We start from the raw sequence: 21,770 nt of genomic DNA, 5'->3' as shown, positions 1-21,770 counted from the left end.
TGACACCCTGGTATGATTTACAGAGAAATATATGTAGTCTGGAGTTCAAAGTCCTCCATATTACAAAATGTGTAAGACTATTGTTTCTATGAAAATATTTGTGATTAAATGTGAAATTAATTTTAAATAATAACTTTTAAATAATATTTTTATTTTTAAGGTATAATAATTTCTAAACTACTCCACCCATCCATCCCATTTATAGAGCTTGAGTTAATTTTCTCACAGTTTAATGAAATAGTTAATATCGTCATATTGCCATTTTCTTAATTTTTTTAATATGTCCTCATATTAATAATCCATCAACTATGAAATTTTAAATTAAAACTATCGGTATACACGCCAGAACTTGCATTTAATTTCGTAGTAGAAGAAAAGGTAAAATACACGTGCCTATAAAATAAATGAAGAGCAGTTCGTTCTTTGCTATTATCATTTGCTTTCCAATTTCGGCCTTACACGCTTTCAAACGAAAAAAACGTCTTGTATGTTGATGCGTATCGTAAAAAACGGATAACGGGATAAAGATAATCAATCAGCTAATAATCAACTCATCACTGATCTATACTATAGACTCGTATAAATGACAGCAACAACTCTTGACATTGAGAGTATTAAATTCACTTTATGCAGGTCCCACTACTTTTATTAGGGTCTTCAAGACTTCAATAAAAAAAGAAAAAGAAAAAGACAATGTAAATCTAACATCCAACTGAATTCAATTTTTCCAGGAAAGGGAAGAACATCATGACCATTGAGCATACATGTGTAAATGTGTAAATTGAGCTATGTTTTTTTATGTCATACAATTTGTGAATATCATTTTAATTACAATATTTACTTTATGCTATTCATTATTTAGAATAGCACATCTCACATAATCACCTGAATTTCATATCAAGTCCTCTTGGTCTTCAAGGGACCTCTTACGAGCTCTCAAGTTGAGCTCAAGGCTTTGTGGCAGGGGAGGTGTCCTCCCCCTTCGGAATAGAACAGCAAGAGCCCTCATTTTCTGGCAAAGATCAAATACCTGCATGGAAAAAGAAGACCATTATAAAATTTCTCTTTAATAGGGGTGCATCAAATTTTTTGTTTGGATTCTTACTGATGAGGCTTCGATTTCTGCGACACCTTCACATCCTTTACCTCCTCCCTGCAGTAAATCGCAATATCTTACAGCTTCATTCTCATCTTCAAATACCTGCAGCAAGAATTTTGTTACTTTGACTGAGCAACAGAGAGATTAAATGGGACATCAAATAAATAAAAGCCAGCTTTGAATTAACTCACACATGAAATATGTATGGGCATTTGGGAACAAAACAATAAGAGGTCATCAAAAATTACACCAACTATGTCACTGGAGATGTGAAAATTTAAACATAAATGAAAACATCACAAAGGATAGAGGCAAATTTAATCCACCACACAATTGGAGGTTGATTACAGGTGCTTGAATGTCTTTAGAAACAGGGAAAAAACGGCAGATGAGGCAAGTACGGACTTTTTGGGTGGACCTACTGTAGAAGGAATTCTCAATGATTTCTGTAAGTATTGCTGTACCACGCAGGGACTGACTTAGCAGTTCGGTGTTAGTTCTCTACATGTGCCATTATATACTCCAGTGTCTTATGGTGCTTGGGCTCATGTATTTACCATATTATTTATTGTTTTAAAACTGAATTCAAGAGCAAGTAACAAGAGTAACAGAAACAAGCACTTACAAGCACGCCCTCTCTAACATCCTCCACGAGCATCTGGAACTTTGTCCCTCTTCTGGGCTGTTTAGCCTGATTTCCCATTTCAGATCTCCGCTTTCCTCCTTTAGAAAATAGTAACCCAAGCTCCCTCTCCACCTCACTGTTTCAAAAGCAAAACCTCATTTGTGACTGGGGCAACATAACAAGAATTTGATAGAAGATAAAACACTGAAAACAATTCAGACCTGCGATTTCTTCGAGTTTTCATTGTGCACAACTGGTTTTCTCTGTGGGTTAGTACATATACAGGCTTTGAGGTCTCTCTCCACGGGTTGACATCCAATACTAAACAACAATAAAAAATGGAGAAATTTCGTTAAACATTGTGGAAAAAGCAAGCGAAGACATAGTTCAATAACAAAACTGCAGATTTAGAAAATCACAAGATAATACATTAATCATGTATACAAGAAACAGCTTTGATCCATAAATGAATAACTTATACAGCTAAACTAGTACGTGCTCAAATTCCACAAGGAATATAAGCAACACTAGCAGATTCTCTGTGTCTCTTTCTGAACAGGCAGACTCTGGAGTAGTACTTTTCTGCAAAAAAGAAAACTATATTTCTCAAGCAGACCAAAGTTGAGCAGTCCAGAGATTTTGGAAACACCAGTTCAGTTGCTTAGAGAGTTAGAGGTCAATATACGGATTGGAGCATTATAGACACATGATCACCCCTATATCCTTGCAAGGAAACTAGATCTAAGCATAAGAGGCAAAGGCTAAAACGGAGAAGAGCAGAAGTGAAAATCGCTCCAGCCAACACCAACACCAACAAATGCAAAAAATGACGTAATATGCACAGAACTCTAACTCTACACCACAAAAATTAACCCATTTATAATGTCCAAAACTACAGTGAATCCAACCATATAGATTCATTTATATCAGTTATCATCTAGAAAGGAAACTGCGGATTCAGATTCTCAAGCACATACTGCAAAAAGCGAATTCGTCCACGCAATTAGAATCGAAAAAGAACTGGAAAAAGGCTCAAGAAACAACAGCTAAGCAGAATCAATTTTCAATAAAAAGAATTTAAATCAAGAGTCATGTGCACAATTATTGAATTGAATTGAATCGAATCACAGGGTTATTTGTTACCATCATAGCTACTGCTATCAAATGTTTGTTGAAGATGTCTTCGCATATCGTAAGCACGAGAAGACACTTGCTTAACGAACTCATTCGAGGTTCCTGGAATTGTACCATCCAAGTGAAGCGCCCTATCCACCTCCTCTTGTCCGTCGTCTTCTTCATCATCTTCTGGACGATTAGCCCTACCATCGCCGCTCAGTTTACATGAAACTCGTGTCCATCTCCTTCTTGAAGATACTGAAGAATATGAGATAAAAAGGCGAGGACGAAGATTATAAGCGGAGGAAGAGGAGGCCGTAGAGATAGAACGACGTCGTGTAGGAAGAGGTTTACTGGGAGGGAGAACTATGGAAGGAGAAACTGACGCGAGGGAATCCATGATTAGATCACACAGTCTCTTTGTATATATGTTATGTTAACCAACTGAGAATTTTGTTGAACGGTTAGGTCAGTAATATAATCGAACAGAGAGCGAGAGAGAAATTCTCTGCGTGAAAGACTCAGTTGCTGGAAAATACGGTGGCTGGAGGAGGAACAGGGGAAGTTGAAGTTTGGCTCTGTGAGAATCTGATTTTCTTCTTCTTGTTGTGTAGGATATTTTCGGAGTGGTGGGGCCGAAGAGGAGTTTGGTTGGTTTGGGTTGGGTCTGTAGAAGCAGACCGGTCAAACTCAGAGCCAAAAAAATGGGTTGAAATTATTATTATTACTATGTTTACTATAAATTTATAAATACAAAGTTACAAGCATTGATCAATGATCAGGACGCCTTCCGTCCACGTGGTTGTAGTTTTGTACGATTCCCGTGTGAAAAAAAGAGTATGATAGAAGCAGCCAGCCTTAGACTAATGGGCAATTCATGTAATCCAGAATTCACCAAACTTTGGCCCAGACGTATTCCCAATCTAAATGCTATTAACTATCTTTACGACTAATATATGTAAAATCCACTTTAAAAATATAATTCAATGATTTTCAATAAAATGCCTTTCGCAATCGCAGCACCAATTCAAATGACAATCTCAGACGCATTTAAAAGCATCTGAAAAGAACCTATGCTCCTATATAATAACTTCGTTGGCAGCCGCTAACTAGCCTTTCCATATGGACACAAATCTTCCCTAGCATTTTCAGTTTCCCTAACTTGTCCCTTAGCCGTCGCATGTAGATGATCCATTTGAGGTATGAATTATAAAACCAAATTACAGTAGCTCAACATCCATTTTACAATTAGCCAAAAAAAAAAAAAAATTTACACGCCTTTTTGGCCGAATAAAAACCATCCGAATAAAAGAATAATTGGTTTAAATGAACTGATATATTAGAATACTTCGTCGTTGCCTTCATAATCTTAGTATCGAAGTCACTAATAAAATGCGAAGGGGTAACCTACCATTTCATCATGTATATGTTTTTGTGTGGTGGTTATTACAAAAAAAAAATAATTTTATCAAAGCAACCGGTAGCATAAATAAAACCAGATAACTTTTCTTGAATGCATAATGACAACATGAAAGGAAAATGACAAGCATGTACAATTCCAAAAATACAGCATGAATGGTAAATGGTTGATGTTCAGTAGATCACTTGGCGATTCTATATACACATTACATGTAAAGTAACAACGTATAACATGTACCACAATTCCGAGGGTTTATTAGCGATGAGAAAACTTAAAGAAGATAATAAAGATGATTGCAATCGCAAGAGCAGCAATTACTGAGCCAACAATCCACTTGTTTCTGCTTATTCTTCTAGACATAGAAGTCAAGATTTTCTTACTCTTGTCAATGGCATCATCTACTCCATGAAGCTGAAAAGGTAAAAATAAACAAAGAAATGAAATTAGATCGTAACTATAAGCAAAAACTGCTACTTCAGCGAGCTAGTTCACAACTTCAGCAAGGATTACAGCCATTTATCAATTGAAGGTGTAACAAAAGAATGATAAAAGATCTAACAAAGATTTAATACGAATGGCTAATTGACATAATAATAAATAGAGGCACTAGATATCTGAATAAAATGTAAGTGGAAAAGTGAACATCAACTGAATGAAGGACATCAGATCGAACATTCTTTCCACATGAGTGAACCACTTCCCCTTTTCCCCATCCAAGAAGAGAGAGAGGGGGTACCTTGTTATGGGCATGTAGAAGTGTTTGTCGCTGCTGATGCAAGTCTTCAAGAATTGAAACACCAAGCTCCTCTGTCTCCAGCATTGTTCTTCTACTCTCCTTAATCCTATCACCTGACTGGTTTAGTCTCTCTACTGACATAGACAATCTTTCCCTTTGATCCGCAGAAGCCTGTACGTCATTACCAATTAACAAAATGTTCGCCAAACTATAATAATAATAAAAATTTCATCTCGTATGTAACTTGTTCAAGTACTGAGACAACAAAAAAAAGTCCTGCAATCATCAACCAAATGTTAGTTAACAGAGAAAAGTCAAAGAAAAGGGACAATTATATATGTTGACATTTCAACAGAAATGTAGGGAAGTAATGTCTTAACTGACTAGTAGCACTTGAAAACTGTTTTCTTTTACACTCTGCTTAATACATTCGGTCCATTCAGTAAAAAGATCAGAACACAAGTTTTCTTTTAGTTTTTCTTGTGCTTTCATTTGCCGAAAACATGAATACAATAATTCAGCAAGCAAGAAGATAACCCTATAAACAAACTTACAGTAGATCTTAATGCAACTAAATTCGACGACACAGCCGAAGCAATAGGAATCATCAGGAATAACAATAAATTCATTGTATGCTATAGCTCTCCAGCACACGTTGAAATTGAACTCTTTAAACACAACAAAAATGAAATAAAACTACCTAATGAAATTCACCAGAAGGCTTCACAAAGCTAAGAGAGCAACTAGGCCATGTTTGGACAATGTAATCAAAGATTGAGAGAAAATTTTGTATATACAGATACCAAAAACCATAAACAAAAGTCTTGAATACGTGAGATTAAACCAAAAAAGGTGAATCACACACCAGAAAACAAATGAACACATAATCCTAAAGCAAAACAAGACAAATCATATTTACCGATCTTACATCAGCCATTCCAGCCTCCAACAACTCTTCATGGGCAACCTGACCAGCATTACCTGAAGTTGCTCTCTTAAATTCCCTCTTCAACTTATTAAGATCAGATTTATACTCTCTTAATTTTGCAAGAAGCATAGCCTTCACACTTGGCTGCAAACTTCTCGCTTCAAGGTCCATCTTCCGAATCTACCAAGCAAAAACAGAAAGTCAAGAAAGAACCAAAATCAAACAACAAACTGAAACGCAGAATAGAAACCTAATCTTCCAAAACGCACCAACACATCACAATCATCCAGTCCAGATTTTATTTCGGAGATCTTCTCCTTCTTCTCCTCTGCAAATTATTAACAAAAAATGAGCATCGGTCAACGGCTTTTATAAAAGAAAGAGGAGAGAAATTGATGGTGAGTGTACCTCCATCTGAGAGAAGAGAAGCGGAGTTGCATTTACGGGAGAGATTTGCAGAGAGCTCGCAGTACTGGCGCTCGTATCCTTCGAAGACATCGCTCATAATTTCAGATCGATTTGGATCTTTGAGAGAAAAGGAAGTTTTGCTTTGCTTACACAGAGAGAAAACGAACAGACGGATGTAAATTTGCAAACCGACGAAAAGTAAATTTCTTTAGAAACGAATGACTCTGGCAGCTGTTTTCCCTTATTTGACTTCACGCTGAAGACGGCAGCAGTGGAATCTGGAATGTGGATGATGTAAAACGATTCGTTTTTTCTTTGATCAAGTTATAGTCAAATTAACGCACGAAATTTTATTTTATTTTATTTTTAAAATGACCATAATATCTCCAAAGGATCAAAATATTACTAACACTTTGATTCTTTCATCAACCTCTACGTTCAAAACATAACGACAAAAGTATTAACGGACTGTAATTTAAGAATTTTATAGTTAGTTTGATTATAATTTAAAAGTTAATTTATTTTTTTTTTACCTTAAAATCAGTTTTTATACAAGAAATAATTTCATTTTTTTTATCAATCAGTTAAAAAATATTATGTTGAATGAAAGGACAAATGTAATGGTAATTTGGGACTCATAATTAGTTTTTAAAATAAAGACACTCATGTCTTAGTTTAACTATAATTTAGGATCTAATTTATATTTTTCTGTGAAAATAATATGGCACTGGCCTTGCAATAAGTTCAAGTCAAAAATGGAAAATTTCAATATCCAAAGGGGCATTGCGTCAATAACAAATCATAATGTGTATGTATATTGCATTTTAAAAAACTTACTTTTCACTGTCTGTGGATATATTATATATATCATTACCAAAGGCAATTGAAAATTTTCAACTAACAATAAGAACACTAAAATCTAAATTTCGGATTGTTTTTTAAGATTTTTTAATTTTATTTTATTTAGATTTTCAACAGATTATAAAAATACTGAAATCTAAATTTGAGATTTTTCATTTTAGGATTTTTTTTATTATTTTGATAGTAATTAGACTATATCTGTGATCATAAATTGCAATTTAATATGAAGAGAGAGTAAACCCAAGAAAATTTTAGGTGAAAATTGTAATACAAGCGCTGTAGTTTAAAAACAAGACATCCATCCAGAGAAGATTTTGAATCATGCAGAGGCATAATCAGAAATCTTCAGCCAAAATCGTACACTTCATTATCATACTCGGAAAAAACCTAAATGAGACAGAAAAGTCTTCAATTTTTTTACTTCTGTACATTAGTGAGCAAGCCAATACAAATCATAGGCTTAAATCTCCTAAACAGTAGATAAGGCATTTCTTCCAAAACCTTCAAGATTTTCAAAATACAAAATCATATGGGTTAAATATTTCTTCTGCATAAACATCCTACACAATCCTAGAATACCTATATATCTTCAGGGAAATCCATATTTTGATAATGATAGCAGAGATTAGAAGCACTAATTGACCAACCTTTAGGTCGTTCGCAGTATTAACTCCTTTCTTCTGTGCAATTAGGATCCAACAGCATGAGCCAATACTGAGACTTGCTTAAGTCTTGCTGAATCTCTATAACTACTCAAGTTAACCTTGGTGTTTGGACATGAAAATGTACTGTCTCACTGCTAGCAATCATGTGCTCTCAGCTACATGTATTACGAAAATAATGCAGGAGGATGAAACCATCTGCTCGTTTTAACCTTCAGAAGCCACTGATCCATTTGAAGGAACAGAACCTGTTTCATCAGACACCAGACCACCTCCAGTTTCGCCCTGCTTGTGCTGTGACAGCTCCCATTCTTGATCAGGGAACACCTCAGCTTGTAAAGATGGCGCAATGTTATTCACATGTAGCCACGTTAGTTCCCACAAGCTGTCCCCACCTAAGGCACTCCTCTGCACTAGCACTCCCTTTGTCTTCATTACAAGCAAGGTGTTCTTAAGAAGCTCGGGCACTACTTCCTGAAGCTTCTCGCTCTTCTTCCCTCTTACTTTAACCTTGAGATATTTTTCCATCCGGCTGAGCACTCCCAGCCATAATTTACAGAAAGTTGTTAATTGTGAAAGGTCATGAAGTAACTGTAAGAACACTTTTGACAGGAGCTTTACAGCAATGATTAATGTCCCATCCATGTTTCTGTAATCTTTTTGGGAGTGTCCCTGAGCAATTTCAAGCAAGTCATCCAGCATTGTGAAGATTACAAGATCAAAACACTGCAACCACAAACCATGTGGCAGATTGATCCCGTCCACTCCTGTCAAGCACTTTTGTAATGACAAAAGTGCATGGTTTCGAACCTCTTCTCTCTGATCCAAACAAACTTTTCTTAATCCCTGCACAAGCCTCAGCCACATCTCCCCAATATCCTGCAACAGTTTTGCAGCTTCCTCCTCCCCCATTGCTTCCTTAGCCTCATCAGACCACCGTGATAAACAGTCAACAGAACCTGCCATAAGATCTAGTGCCCGCACAGACCTTTCTGCCTGTGCCACACGGGACTCTGCAAACTGCCGAGCTGCATCAACACAGAGAACATAATTGGCTGGTAACAAGTGAGCTCCATCATTCATAATGAACAAAATTGCATCAAATCCAGCTTCAGAAGCTTCAGGATGACGGGCTGTGATGGAAAGTAGGGATGTTATTGTACGCCACCCCATTATAGATCTGATATGCGTGGCATTTGCTTTCACCAGGCGACTGACTTCCTGTGTGATTTGTTCACAATAAGCATCAGCAACACGGGCATCAAGCTTTAAAACAAGTTGCAATGATCTTAAAAGTTCATCAGCTAGGTTCTCTTTGTAAGGGAGTAGCCGCTGGCAAATCCGGAGGAGTCCAAACACAGCTTTCTCTACTAAGGCACAAGGCATTACAGTTGACTGAACAATATTGGCTATGTGCTCATAAACACCCTGCCATAATAGCACAATCCTGTCTCGGTTATTAAGAGTAATGGCAATCAGCAACTCCAGGCAGAAAACTGCAGTATCTTCATCCTCCGGAGAACTGTTTCCTTTCTGAGGCCGCCCGGCTGCCCAAATGAGTGCTCGTGCTAGCTGTAATAAAGATTCAGCCTGCAAAAACTTGCTTTCAGTAAATATGCTGTCAACATGACATTTTTGGATAGTCTGGAGGGTACGCTGATGAGCAGCAAGTTGTTGTTCAGTAGGCTGTGACCTTGGCTCCTCAGTGTCAAGAGATAACAGCTGACTAAACCGGCCCATCAGGCCAGAAGATCTTCTGGGAGTTCCCATGGATTGCATATGAACTGAAGACAAAGAATTAGTGATAGGTTTCCCATGTCCTGGGTCAGCAGAAAGTTCTGATTCATCAGCAGCATCACTAGCCACTCGTGCTGGAAGAAGACCAAGTTTGTGCAAACGTAAAATGCAATCCAGGATATTTCTCCAACCTGTACGAATATAATCACCATACCTATTTGCAATTGTGAAAACAGTCACAGTTGCCATCCTGGCTTTTGTGTCATCACCAAAAGCTAGCACGGGTTCCTCCACAGATGATGGATTCAAAAGGGTTGTGAACTTACACAGAGACACAACTAGGTCATCCAGTACATCTTCAAGATGATGACATGCTGAAATTTTTGCAACAGCTAAGAACCCATCAATACATGTCTGGTAAACATCTTCATGCTCTGCATGATCAAAAACAACGGAAATGGCAGCAATTGTTGGACCTGACATTATAGCAAACATATCATGATCAAGGTATGCTATTGAATCAGATACAATGAAGGGAGCAGTTTTCTTTGATTTGTGCATTAGATCAATCCAACGACTAGGGGTCATTTCAGGGAATCCAACTCCTTGTTCTGGAGTTGTGCGGATCTCATTCTTGCAAATTGAATGGTACAGTTCAGACAGGAATTCCCGAGGTAAGTCATTGCCCCCATTTATGTGCCTGTTATTTCGTATAAAATCCTCTTCTGTCATCTTTTTCTTCACCTGTACATTATGCTGATCTGTGTTGAGCATTATCAGTGAATAAGATAACAAAAGAGCAGCATCCTTGTTAGCTAGAATCTGTGGTGATTGCTCATAGTATCTCTCAGAAAATGCCTCAAGCACCCTTTGTATTTTTTGAGATTCTCCAGGCAGCCTAAAAGTTTCCAAGAATAACCGCAGAGCAGTATCCAGATTCATCCCTTGAAAATCAAAAGTCCCAGCAAATTCATGAAGAACCTGAACGCAAAACTCATCATGATTTCCCAGGAAATCTCCAACAAGATTCTTATCTAAGCCAGCAGTGTATCTAAAAAAGCAGGCCACACTTTGGGGGTCAAGTTTGTCAGGTAAGAGATGTGTTCCTTGCAGAAATTCTAGGCCTTTCTTTGGATCACGGTTGAAGTGGTCTGCCCCAATCATCAATCTTCTCTTGATATACTTTCTCCGTCGGACAAAGGGAACCCAGTGACTGGGATCACTATAATTGTTGCACTTTACCATCCAGAAGGGCGTATACTCCTCAAGGTTCACTGGTGCCTGTTCTGAACTAACTGATCCATTGCCTATCCTTTCAGCCATTCCTTGAATGACAGCGATAAGACCATCCAATGCAAGAATGTGCATTGCAGACAAAGGGCAGTTCACTGGAAATGCACTTTTTGACAGTAAATTAGCTAGGTCTTCAAACACATTACTACATGTTATGTCACAATCTAAGTTGGCATACATCTCCACCATAAATGTTTTCTGCCTGCAGAAGTCCACAAGAGCCTCCATGGCAACCTCTTGCTGCTGGTATGAAGCACCATATCTGCTCTGTGCGAGTCTCAAAATCACACAAGAGAAGAAAGCCTCAAGCTGCAATTTGAGTTCAGTGCGTAAATGGTGATACAGGTTAAGAACAATACTACAAACCATTGAGAGAATAAGTGGGCTCATTGACAAGCCGAATTGCATCAGATTACGAAATAATTCATCCTGAATCAAACTCAATAACCTGGGGTGGTGACGAATAGAAGGCCCACCCAATTCTATAGCTGAATTAATTAAGCCCAACGCAAAAAGGGGCACATCTTCATCAAATGCTATTGTATTAGATCTAGGACCCATTCCCATATGCTCAACAACATTTAATAAAGAACACAAAAAGTGAAATATCTCCACCATGCAAGGGACACCGTATGGCTCTGTCATTAGGTGCAAATCATATGGAAGGGCATCCTTTCCACCACTTGCTCCAATTGTATTTTCCTCCATTACAGTTGCCACCAAGCCTGTGGAAGCACTAGAACTGAAGCTCACAGAGGACACTTGGCCATCAAATTCAGAACTACTGTTGCCATTTTCCATTTGTTTCCTCCCGAAAGTGTAATCGTTATCTAGACCACCAATCTGTAAAAGAAAGAATGTTATATATTTTTTGAGGTAAAAAAAAAAAAGATGCAGACAAACCAAACATGAAAACCTATTATTATCCACTGTTTGATCCAAAATTGTTCTTGTAAAGGAGGCCAATGCATCATCCCTAAGCTACATACCACACGTCACAGCACATAAACATCATGAAGTTAATTATGCTTTTCCAATTTACAGCCAAGTTTCCAGGCACCAGAGTATTAATAAGTGTTGACATAAAATGCCACATTGTACATTGCAAGGCCTTGTTGCTGAGTTACCAGAACATGGGAAATCAAATAGTACCTACATTTCCTCATTGATTTACTGACACTGAAATAAAGGAATAGGCAAAGGTGTAGTGTCAATCTCAAACTAAGAAGACCATAGGGCAACCTCAAATTTCAGTTTAAAGTAAAATCAGAGAGCAAGGATTTTTATCGACTATTGACTTTGAAATTAAAACCACTACAAATTTTCCCATAGCTCCCCTTCTCAAGCATGAAAAATGGGACAAGAACCATGATTTCTGATGTATAATTAACAAGAATAAGTATGGAGAAGTAGAAGGGATCTTTTTATAAAAAAAAATAAAATAAATTTCAACATAGTAGCCTTGATGGACATCAACAAAACAGGATAATTTTCAAATAACAAGAATTAAATATACATTTATACCTCCTGTTTGGCAGGACTAACTCCATTAACCAGTGCATGTTCTGTGTTGTCAACATCTGGTAGGTGGGAAAAAATGCACCTAACAAGTTCATGCATTGTGTGCCGAGCTATCCGTTGTAACAATTCACCTTTACTTCCAGCTTGGTGAACTATACGGAAACAAGTGTTTACTATGGTACAGACATGCTGGTTACTTAGTGTGACTGATGCTTTGCTTTTCATACAAGCTAGAAGAACCTGAAGAATTTTCATTAGCACCACCTCTTCTGATGCAGGATCTGTCACTTCAAATCGACAACTTGTCACAGCATCAACTACCAAGTGCATGGCATCTTCAACATTTACAGTGTTTTGATCAATCACGTCAAGGGTTAAAATCTTGTAAACAGATGATAATGCAACCCCAGTGATAGAAGCACCAGTTTCATCAGATCGAATTACATCCAAAAATGGCTGGAGATACACAGCAGGGTTGATGGTATGCCACGGATGCTGCCATGAAAAAATTTGCTTCCGCAATGCCTTCAAGGACTGAATCAAAGAGTGCTCTAGCTGATCGTCACCAGACATATAACGACCTCCCCATCTTACATTTCTCCTCATGACTGCCAATACAGCACCTACTTCTGCATTAATCATGCAAGCTAAAGTAGCTTTATTAGAATAAGAAGAGTCACATTCCTCGGGTTCTTCCTCAATTGCTTTGATTCCAGATTGCAGCTTTAAGCGACCCATGACTCTACTCTGTACAATGTTCAGTACTCAACCCAATTTCTATCAGTATCTACCAGTCGCTAAACAGAGGAGGCACAAGAACTCGGGTGATGCATACCCTTCATATCGACAAAACAACCAATCCATGCTCATTAGCCATAAACAAGGAAACAGGTGCAAAATAAATAAACCGCAGCCTCTTAATGAAGACTTTCATAAATGTGAGGTGCATATATCAAAATGAAGCTTGAGCAGTCTGAACTATTGAAAAGCACCAGCAAAAGTTATCATTTCTTGTGCAGTTTCAGAATTTCATCTCAAAAAAAAAGGGAAAATTTCAGTTGAAGGGGCATTCTCCATCTTTTATTCTTCAAGAAGTTAAATTGCAAATAATTAAAATCACAATGAGCTCATTTAAAACCCTAATTTAATAATTTAATATAATAAAAATCTCAATCTCAATTCAATTAACAAACATTACTTGCATGCAAAGACAAGACTCTTAACACTACATACAATCAACGAACTTTATATCACACTAATAAAAGGGGAAAGAAAAGGAAACAGCAAATTACTACATATCCTAATAAGAAACTGGCTGCATCAGATCTAGCAAAAAGATGCAAGGAAGATCCCCATTCGATCAAATGAAAAACCGGACCGAATTTTTTTTTTTTTTTCAAAGAAAGGTTTACCTAAAACAGAATCTAGATTTTCACTTAACCGATGACATTTGCTTCTGCTAACAAAATTTGAAGGAATTGCACGAATCATAAGATGGTGAAAAAAAAAAAATCTCACAGAAAGTTTCCGGGCAACCAAACAGAGGTTCAATGCCAATAACTAAAAAGCCAAAGTGTGAATAAAAGAAACAGCAAGTCTTCGGAGGAACAGTGGCAAGAATAACAGGCATTAAGCGAAGTAGACTGAAGTAAAAGACAGAACTGAAGTGAAGCATTTGGTAGATCAATAGCAATGGCTTACCGGTGCTTGGATCGAAACAGTGAGATCCGTAAATAAACTCTCTCTCTCAGTTTCGCAGGTAGGAAAAGAGAGAGAGAAGTAAAGAGCGAGGAATGCAAAGGACGACTTTTTGTTTTCTACGACGCGAGAGAAAAAACAAAGCAGAACAAAATGGATATGCAAAAAAAAAAAAAAAAACTCACTGTAAAAATTTTTTGTAACAATTTATGTATTTCAATGGTAACATTAACATTATTATTATTATTTGCACAGTGATATTTATTTTTGGCTTTTTTTTTTACCCAAAACTCCTGTCCAATATTCAAAGAAAAAAAAAATTCTCTCAACGATGGTGATGAGATATTTCAAACCGTATAGTCTACTCCCGATATTTACTATTAAAAAAAAAAATTAAGGTCATTAGAAGTATTATAAAAACTTTGATTTGAATATATTTTCCTATATACTTGTGAAACAAAATTTCCTTCTTATAAATTTAGCTGTGAAGTATATATTTTCCAGATAAAACTCATTTATACTTAATGTCACTTATACAACAAATTAATAACAAAAAGAATTTTTTAAAAAATTATGCGTGGTAAATAAATTCTCCTAAAAATAATAATCCAATTATCTTATTCCGAACCAAAAATCTTATTTTTTTGGCTTTACTTCAATTGAAAGTCCAAAATTCAAAATGGAAAATTTACCATCCAATAGTCAATACTCTTTTAGTATAAATGTTAATTAGTTTTGATTTATATAATTATATTTGTTAAACTTTTACTATTATTATCATTATTATATTGAGGAAGAAAAATTGGAATTACAATTCTTACTTACTGTTAGATTTATCTATAAGTTTGCATTTGTTATCAAATCAATGTGTACTTGGTTACATATATCAGGTTATAAAATATGGACAAGTGACGACATCAATATCTGGAACGATAACACAAATCCATGCAACTTGTGTTCCATATATACAATATAAAAATCCAGACCTTGCATTACTAAATCCGGTACCTCACCTTCCAGAGAAGAATATGAGAACAAAACATAAAAAATAAAAAAATAAAAAAAAAAAGAACCAATGAAATTGCTTTTCATATCCATTTTTATAAGGTGAAATTTCTGTTATATTCATATTTTTTTTTAATGCGCAAGTCCTTCCAATAGTAGAGATAGATATAATGTTCTACTCTCACGGGAAAACATAACTTGACAAACAGAGCAGATTAAGTGCATTACTTCAAAGACAAAAACATTTAAAGACAAACAACCTGCTCAAGAAGAATTATACTGAAAAAAATTAAAAAAGAAATTGGTTAACTGACATGGTGAATATGGTGTACTCCTACATCTAGAAATTTAAGCCATTATCTTGGCTGACCTCACATACAGGCTATCAACAACCTTGCCGATATTGGAAATAGTCTCCAATGTTGCTGGGTAGATTGCATCTGTTTTGGGATCGTCAAAAATGATGAGGCATCCAGCGCCCTGGTCCAATGTTCCGGCAAACTTCTTATCCAGAATCATCTGAGACAGTTTCTTCTCCACATGATCTAGAGGCAATTCAATCAGATCAGCTACATGAGCAATCTCGACTCTGGAGAAAGGCTCAATCAACCGGCAGAGGTTTTGCTCCAATAAAGTGTCGTACAGGGAAGACAGGTGGCGGTGAACAACTGGGTCTTCCTCAAGTTGGGCATTGTAACTCTGGAGTGCAATCTCAAACAGCTTTAGAGAGCGTTTAGCATGAGCATCGGCAACAGCTTTCATTGCATCCAGCTCAAGCCCCGCATATTTCATCCCTGCCTTGGCTGATATTATTCCTGCAACATCATCAGCTTGGTTCACCATTATCTTGCATAACAACATATATTTAAGGCTACATACTGCTTGTTTATCATCAAGAGCACTGAAAGCTTCAAATGCTTCGAAGAAGTAGCTGTATGCAGTTTTGTAATCCTTCTCTTCCGCATGAAGGATCCCACTCTGCAAATCGATGGTCCCCTGTTGGGCCGGTGGAACATAAATTGCATTGGCTGCTGTTCTTGCAGCAGTCAGTGCAGCCTTGGCTTTAGGAAGATTTCTTAGAGCAAAGTGAAGCTTGCTTTCCAGTATGTTAATGTCCACTAGGAGAAGCTTATCATCCAGTCGTCTGACCTCCTTAATTAGGCCAGAAAGGAGATTCAATGCCTCTGAGTACTCCTTGGTCTCCATCAAAAGATATGCAAGCCTTGCCTCAACTCTCTGCCGTAGAAAAGTTCGCTTCTCAGCACGGGTCCACTGCACCATTTCTTTGCAAAGAGAAATCTGGAGATCAGATGTGTTTGGTATTTTAGAGACTGCATCAATTATTCCACGAACAATTTTAGCTGTTTTGGCTTTCGGAATCAAGGCAAAGAAGGGCCTTAGTTGGGTCAGAAGGCTTCGAAGCTCCTCTGCCCGTTGCTCTTCTTTGAGGAGATCTGAGAGATTGGCAATAGCCTGTTCTTTGATCCTTATAGATTCAGGAGAAGAGGATGGATTCTCTAGTATTCGGTAATAGATAGAAATGGATTCAGTTGGGGCTTTTGCTTCTAAAGCCTGAGCAATTGAATCAGTAGTTGCAGGGAGATATGATGTCGACATTGTTGATGCTTTGAAATTTCAGTCCTGCAAAATCAATAATTAACTTGATATGTCTTATCTTGCATCAAGCACTAATAAATGATAACTGTAGGAGAAAAAAAAAAACATACAAATGGCTAAAGAAAGTAAAACGTGCAAATGTGTCACATGCGACTGCAACTTATTTTAACATAGTAATTTGCAATACTTGATGCCGCTAAAACCAGCCATTGCAGCAGCTTGCAAAATCTAAAACAGTACTAGGACACTGGGGCCAAAAACAGGAGCACACAGAAACTGGCTAATTCATCCTGAAAGAAAATTAACACTATCAAAAGACCTTTTTTTTCCGGGTGGGGGTGGTTGGTGTATATGAAGTTTGATATTATACAGCGAACAAAACTCAACCGGTCTCCTGCCTATATAGCAATTCCTAAGAGCCGAACAATATAGTAATTTATATTATATGTTTTTGCTCAGTCTGGTGATAAGAAAACAATCAATAGAAAAAAATAGCTTGATAATTAAGCCCACTGAAAGTATTACCACAGAAGAAACCATATCCACTGAGGTTGATAATATCCCACAAATGACAATACAAAAGTAGGTTAACCATTCTCCTCATATCCCAGATATGTGCAAAATTAGAAAGATCAAAGACCATAATACAAAATTTGACGTTTCTAGAAGTGATGGCATGATTATATTCCAAGCAAACCATACAATATGATGGATGAAATAGAAAATGCAAAGAAGAGGCTTAGTCAGTGGTTAACCTCCTCTTCTCCCCATTCTCCACTCCAATTTATTTTTACAGCAATTATACTAAAAAGGAGACAGGTCCTTAAAAATAAAAGTCAATCTTTAATTTATTGAAGCTCTCATGGACTCAAACAGGGAGATAAATAATGATTCAGTTGATACTGATACTCATACTTCATCAAACCCAATTTGTCAGTCACACAGGAGGGAGCTATTAACAGTCATCATTGCATCAATTAGTCAATTAAATCTATTGCAAATATTCTTCAGCTTAAGTAGCACCTTGACAATTGAGCAGTGGACCTACTAGTATGGTATAAGTATGCCGAGTTACAACAACCACTAACCAAAAATAAAAAAACTTATTCTTTTGTTGTACAGTTGATTATTCTCGATCTATATACAAATAAAATACCTCAGTCAACAGATAAAGAACATGAAAAACTTCCTATCAGTTGATGCTGACCTAAATTTCCAATCGTGGCATGAAGATGTCAAACCAAGCTCAACCTATATTCCATGCTCCAGTTCCTTCCATCCAATCATTCTACTTCTTACAACAACTATACTTAATAATAGAAAAAAAACAGTGCCACATCCAAATTTGATGCATGTAGCCTCTAATGGAAATGGAGGTTCAATCAGCTTAACTCTAACGGCACTATAGCATTGTTAACATACAACCAATCCATTTGTAACAATAACACCAACACAGAGTTCAGATAATTGGATTTTACATAAAATAAAAACTATTGTCCCAAATTGTTGCTAACAATTCCTACCAAGACTGTATAACACAAACCCCGACTGGCAGCAATATGTGCTTGAAAAAAAAAATAAAATAAAATACAAAAAAAAAACACAAAATTCAACGCAGGAAAAAACCTAGATGTGCTGAAACTATGGCAATATTACTTTATTAACAAACAGTAATAACAGTAATCACAAGAGTTAAACAGTCGATGCAGCTTCAAAAGATTAATCCCTAGCTTGCTTGCTTAAAGAACAAATCTAGCTAAACGGTACTTAATTTACTCGAAAAGAGACCAACAATTGACATAGAAAAAAAATAAATAAAAGCTGTCCTGCGAGGTTTATTTAGCGGATTCAGTTTGAAGGTAACCAAATTCATTGAAAACAAGAAAAGGAAGAGAGTAAAGACAAACTGGTTTCTTAGAAGAATTATAATAGGATATATAAAAAAATCAGAAACCTGGAGAAGAAGATCGAGCGTTAATGGAGTAGATCGATTTGCTTCTGTACTTGAAAAGATGTAAGAACGACGAAACCGTGCTTCGAAGTCTTTAGTCTGGAGTGTGCAAGGGGCAAACTGGCTAAGGCTTGGGCTAAAATATTCAAGTTGTCTTTTGGGCCTTAACCTCATGTATAATATGTACTTCCAATTTTTGTTTTTTTTTTTTTTTTTTTTTTTTTTTTTTTTTTTTTGAGAATGGGAGAGGTAATTTTTACTAATTGCTTATTAAAATTATGAAAATTTTTACAATTAGCAAATCCCTCTATCTATCTTTTTTTTTCATATATCAAGGCATGACCTAATAATAAGTGCATATACAATCTTACATATTAAATCATGCTACCTCAATACTCAAAAAAAAAAAAAAATTATAAAAAGGGACCTGATGTAATATAAAATTCAAATTATTAACTATGCTAGTCTATAATATCCTAATGTTATTTATATTTATTACTTTATGCTCCGTTGGATATAAATAAAATCAAAACATAGAATTCATTTATTTTAAATATAATTTATTTGTAGATAAAATTTTTACATTTAGAATAAATTGAAAAATTAAGAATTTATTTGCTTTTATTCCTAAAATACTCTTGGCATAATAATTTTAGGAGGCTAAAATGATTAAAAATTTTGTCATAAAGCTTTAGTTGTTTAAATTTATTGAATTCATTTAGAAATTTTACTTTTTTTTACATATATAGAATCTGATTTAATTACATTTAAATCTATAAAATTGAATTCCTAAAATTTAATTATTCATTTTTTTTCTTAATAGATACAAAATTTTAGATTTATAAATAAATTTCATAAAATTTTGTAGAATTTGTCTATTCTAAGCAAGGGATATAAATATTTGAATTAACTATTTTTCAAATCCAAATTAATTCCTGCACAACTCCAAGATGCAGGACTACAACTAGTTTTTCTATCAAAGGAAAGACACCCACTCCTTCAATAACAGCAAAAGATATTGCTGTGTATTTTATAAAATACTATTTGCTTAAGTTTCAATCCAACAAGGCGAATTTTTTTTTTTTTTTTTTTTTTTTTGGAAAATAAAAAGGGGAAAAAGATTGAAGATTAATTGAGAGAAGCCAATCTAATGACTAGCACTATTATCCTCATGCATATATCTAATCACGAGTTGCATATTGGCATATGCCACTCTTCCTACATCTGGGCTCAGAAGCACATAGCATGACAAGCCAGTGAAAAACAAGATTGAATATAAATCAACTCTAGAAAAAATTTTGGAAACTGGTGCAGTCACCAACATATATTGAATGTGAATATACACACACACACACACATATACATCTCTAAATGGAAAAGGAAAATATCCATAATTTTCTAGTAGCAATTGTAGAGGGACAAAGTTCCTTGTCAATCAACCAACTCGGACAACTGGAACCTTCCGACGGGCAGATAACATTTCATTCATCTGGGCAATCTGAAGCAAGAGCTGGCTAATCTTCTGCAAAATTATATGAGACACTTATTAGAGGCATAAGCAAGAGACTTGATTACTCTTTATTGACAAACTAATTAAACTATGCTAAGGGCTTAAACCCATATCCCTAAACAGTTCTTAAACCCATGAAAGCTAATGCTTAATTTCTTTCTGTCAATCCAACCATTCCAGTAAAACTACTGTTTCTCTTTGGCATTTATTCAAACACTTTAAATTTAGCAACCAATTCAATGCATCCGCAAGATTTCAAAAAATAAAATGGTTGAATTAGCAAATGGACCTGGTCTTTCTCTTTGATAAGATGGATCAGACGATTCTCGCTCTCTTCACGGACCCATTGACGCCACTTCTGCAGCTTCAAATACAGCAACACCGCGGTCGCAAATACTGCACTCACCGAAGCCAATGACCAAAAACCACTTCCACCGCGAGCTCTACTTGCAATCCAAACAATCCCAGACCTCAAAATCTCAAATCGCCACCTCAAACACTTGCCAATCTCATTTCCCACTTTTGCTTTTGAGTCCGGCGACGGCGAGAATACTTCTTCACCTTCCGCACTACACACAACAACTGAACTCGGTTGGATTGGAGGCTGAGAATCTGGTGGTGATGGTGGTAGTGGTGGTGGTTGCGGTGGTGAGATTTGTAGGCCTTCGTGATAGCTTGGAGGGAAAACAGAGAGATCATCTTGAAGAATAATTTCCGGTTGGACTTGCTCCCAATCATTCAAGGATTCTGTGGCTTCACCACCTTCCATTGCTGTTCTTGATTGGTGTTCTAGCCTCTACTAAGACTAGAATTTGAAGTCTGTAGAAAATTAGGGAAGGATGACTTTTATCAAGTAGCCATGGTGTTAGTTTCGGATTCTGGATAACTGAAAACTGATATTTATTTTCCCTGTTGGTATTGTAAAAAACCAGTCTATATGCTTTGTCTTTTTAACAGGATATATATATATATATCATGAATTAGTTAATTACATAAATTAACTTGTGAATAGATTTTTTTTTTTCCTCTTTACTGAATTCAGAAAACAATAATTACGTAACCCAGTAATTTTTCTTGATCAAATCCATTTTTAAAGAGATAAATCTTGACCATTTGATTGCAGATCATGAAATTGTTAGGAGAGTATCACATCTTGTTTTGCAATATCTGCTCATAAGCCTGGTTGATTTTTAGCAGGTATAGAAATATCTAGAGCAGAGCTGGGGAAGAGTCTGAAGTTGACCCAATTGACTGGATATGCATACATGGATATTTATTATTTCTCATCCTCTTCTCAATAACTGCTAGTTGCATTATTAAGGTCAATTCCCCCCCCCCCCCCCCCCCCAAAAAAAAACTCAAAATGGAGGGAAAAAACCGAAAATCATCTTTCTTGAATTGACTAAAAATAGAGAAAAAAAAAATCCGAAATTCATCTTTTAGGGCTCGTATGATAATTAATTATGATAAGGAAATCTTCACTCTAAAATTTAAAAATTATTCATTTATTGAGATGGGTAGATCAAATAGTGATATGTGTATAGGTGAGCAATGCGTCAATTAATTTTATCCATCAGATATAT

The 21,770-nt window shown here is 36.1% G+C and overlaps 5 protein-coding genes across 8 annotated transcripts; all 5 read right to left on the bottom strand.

Annotated features, from left to right (window-relative positions):
- Positions 1-696: 696 nt before the first annotated feature.
- On the bottom strand, positions 697-3,468 carry LOC105630486 (plant/protein). Its single transcript, XM_012212310.4, has 5 exons — positions 2,868-3,468; positions 1,946-2,045; positions 1,725-1,860; positions 1,106-1,201; positions 697-1,030 (listed from the first exon to the last, which is right to left on the bottom strand). The coding sequence occupies exons 1-5, from the start codon at positions 3,238-3,240 to the stop codon at positions 893-895; spliced, it is 843 nt and encodes a 280-aa protein (XP_012067700.1). The 5' UTR covers positions 3,241-3,468; the 3' UTR covers positions 697-892.
- An 858-nt stretch (positions 3,469-4,326) lies between these two features.
- Positions 4,327-6,620, bottom strand: VTI1B (Vesicle transport v-SNARE family protein). 2 transcript variants are annotated; one of them, XM_012212313.4, is made up of 5 exons: positions 6,333-6,620; positions 6,194-6,252; positions 5,925-6,104; positions 4,997-5,167; positions 4,327-4,671 (listed from the first exon to the last, which is right to left on the bottom strand). In XM_012212313.4, the coding sequence occupies exons 1-5, from the start codon at positions 6,427-6,429 to the stop codon at positions 4,516-4,518; spliced, it is 663 nt and encodes a 220-aa protein (XP_012067703.1). In that variant the 5' UTR covers positions 6,430-6,620; the 3' UTR covers positions 4,327-4,515. The 2 variants fall into 2 exon arrangements, with proteins under 2 accessions (XP_012067703.1, XP_012067702.1); XM_012212312.4 differs by having other exon boundaries at positions 5,916-6,104; positions 6,333-6,619.
- Positions 6,621-7,537: 917 nt separating this feature from the next.
- GN (sec7 domain-containing protein) lies at positions 7,538-14,253 on the bottom strand. Its single transcript, XM_012212314.4, has 3 exons — positions 14,108-14,253; positions 12,410-13,242; positions 7,538-11,728 (listed from the first exon to the last, which is right to left on the bottom strand). Exons 2-3 carry the CDS (start codon positions 13,142-13,144, stop codon positions 8,063-8,065), a joined length of 4,401 nt encoding a protein of 1,466 aa, XP_012067704.1. The 5' UTR covers positions 13,145-13,242; positions 14,108-14,253; the 3' UTR covers positions 7,538-8,062.
- Positions 14,254-15,307: 1,054 nt separating this feature from the next.
- Positions 15,308-18,828, bottom strand: LOC105630490 (26S proteasome non-ATPase regulatory subunit 11 homolog). 3 transcript variants are annotated; one of them, XM_012212315.4, is made up of 2 exons: positions 18,681-18,828; positions 15,308-16,750 (listed from the first exon to the last, which is right to left on the bottom strand). In XM_012212315.4, exon 2 carries the CDS (start codon positions 16,724-16,726, stop codon positions 15,458-15,460), a length of 1,269 nt encoding a protein of 422 aa, XP_012067705.1. In that variant the 5' UTR covers positions 16,727-16,750; positions 18,681-18,828; the 3' UTR covers positions 15,308-15,457. The 3 variants fall into 3 exon arrangements, with proteins under 3 accessions (XP_012067705.1, XP_037495878.1, XP_089577105.1); XM_037639950.2 differs by lacking the exon at positions 18,681-18,828 and adding an exon at positions 17,934-18,655; XM_089720979.1 differs by lacking the exon at positions 18,681-18,828 and adding an exon at positions 16,837-17,903.
- A 1,106-nt stretch (positions 18,829-19,934) lies between these two features.
- LOC105630492 (hypothetical protein) lies at positions 19,935-21,157 on the bottom strand. Its single transcript, XM_012212316.3, has 2 exons — positions 20,477-21,157; positions 19,935-20,199 (listed from the first exon to the last, which is right to left on the bottom strand). The coding sequence occupies exons 1-2, from the start codon at positions 20,954-20,956 to the stop codon at positions 20,113-20,115; spliced, it is 567 nt and encodes a 188-aa protein (XP_012067706.1). The 5' UTR covers positions 20,957-21,157; the 3' UTR covers positions 19,935-20,112.
- Between the last annotated feature and the right edge of the window lie 613 nt (positions 21,158-21,770).

This window comes from Jatropha curcas, chromosome 5 (assembly GCF_041381405.1).
Source record: "Jatropha curcas cultivar XTBG-Jc1 chromosome 5, XTBG_Jcur_1.0, whole genome shotgun sequence".
Taxonomy (NCBI): domain Eukaryota; kingdom Viridiplantae; phylum Streptophyta; class Magnoliopsida; order Malpighiales; family Euphorbiaceae; genus Jatropha; species Jatropha curcas.
Note: the sequence above shows the minus strand (reverse complement) of the source record. Positions and strands in the feature narration are given on the sequence as shown.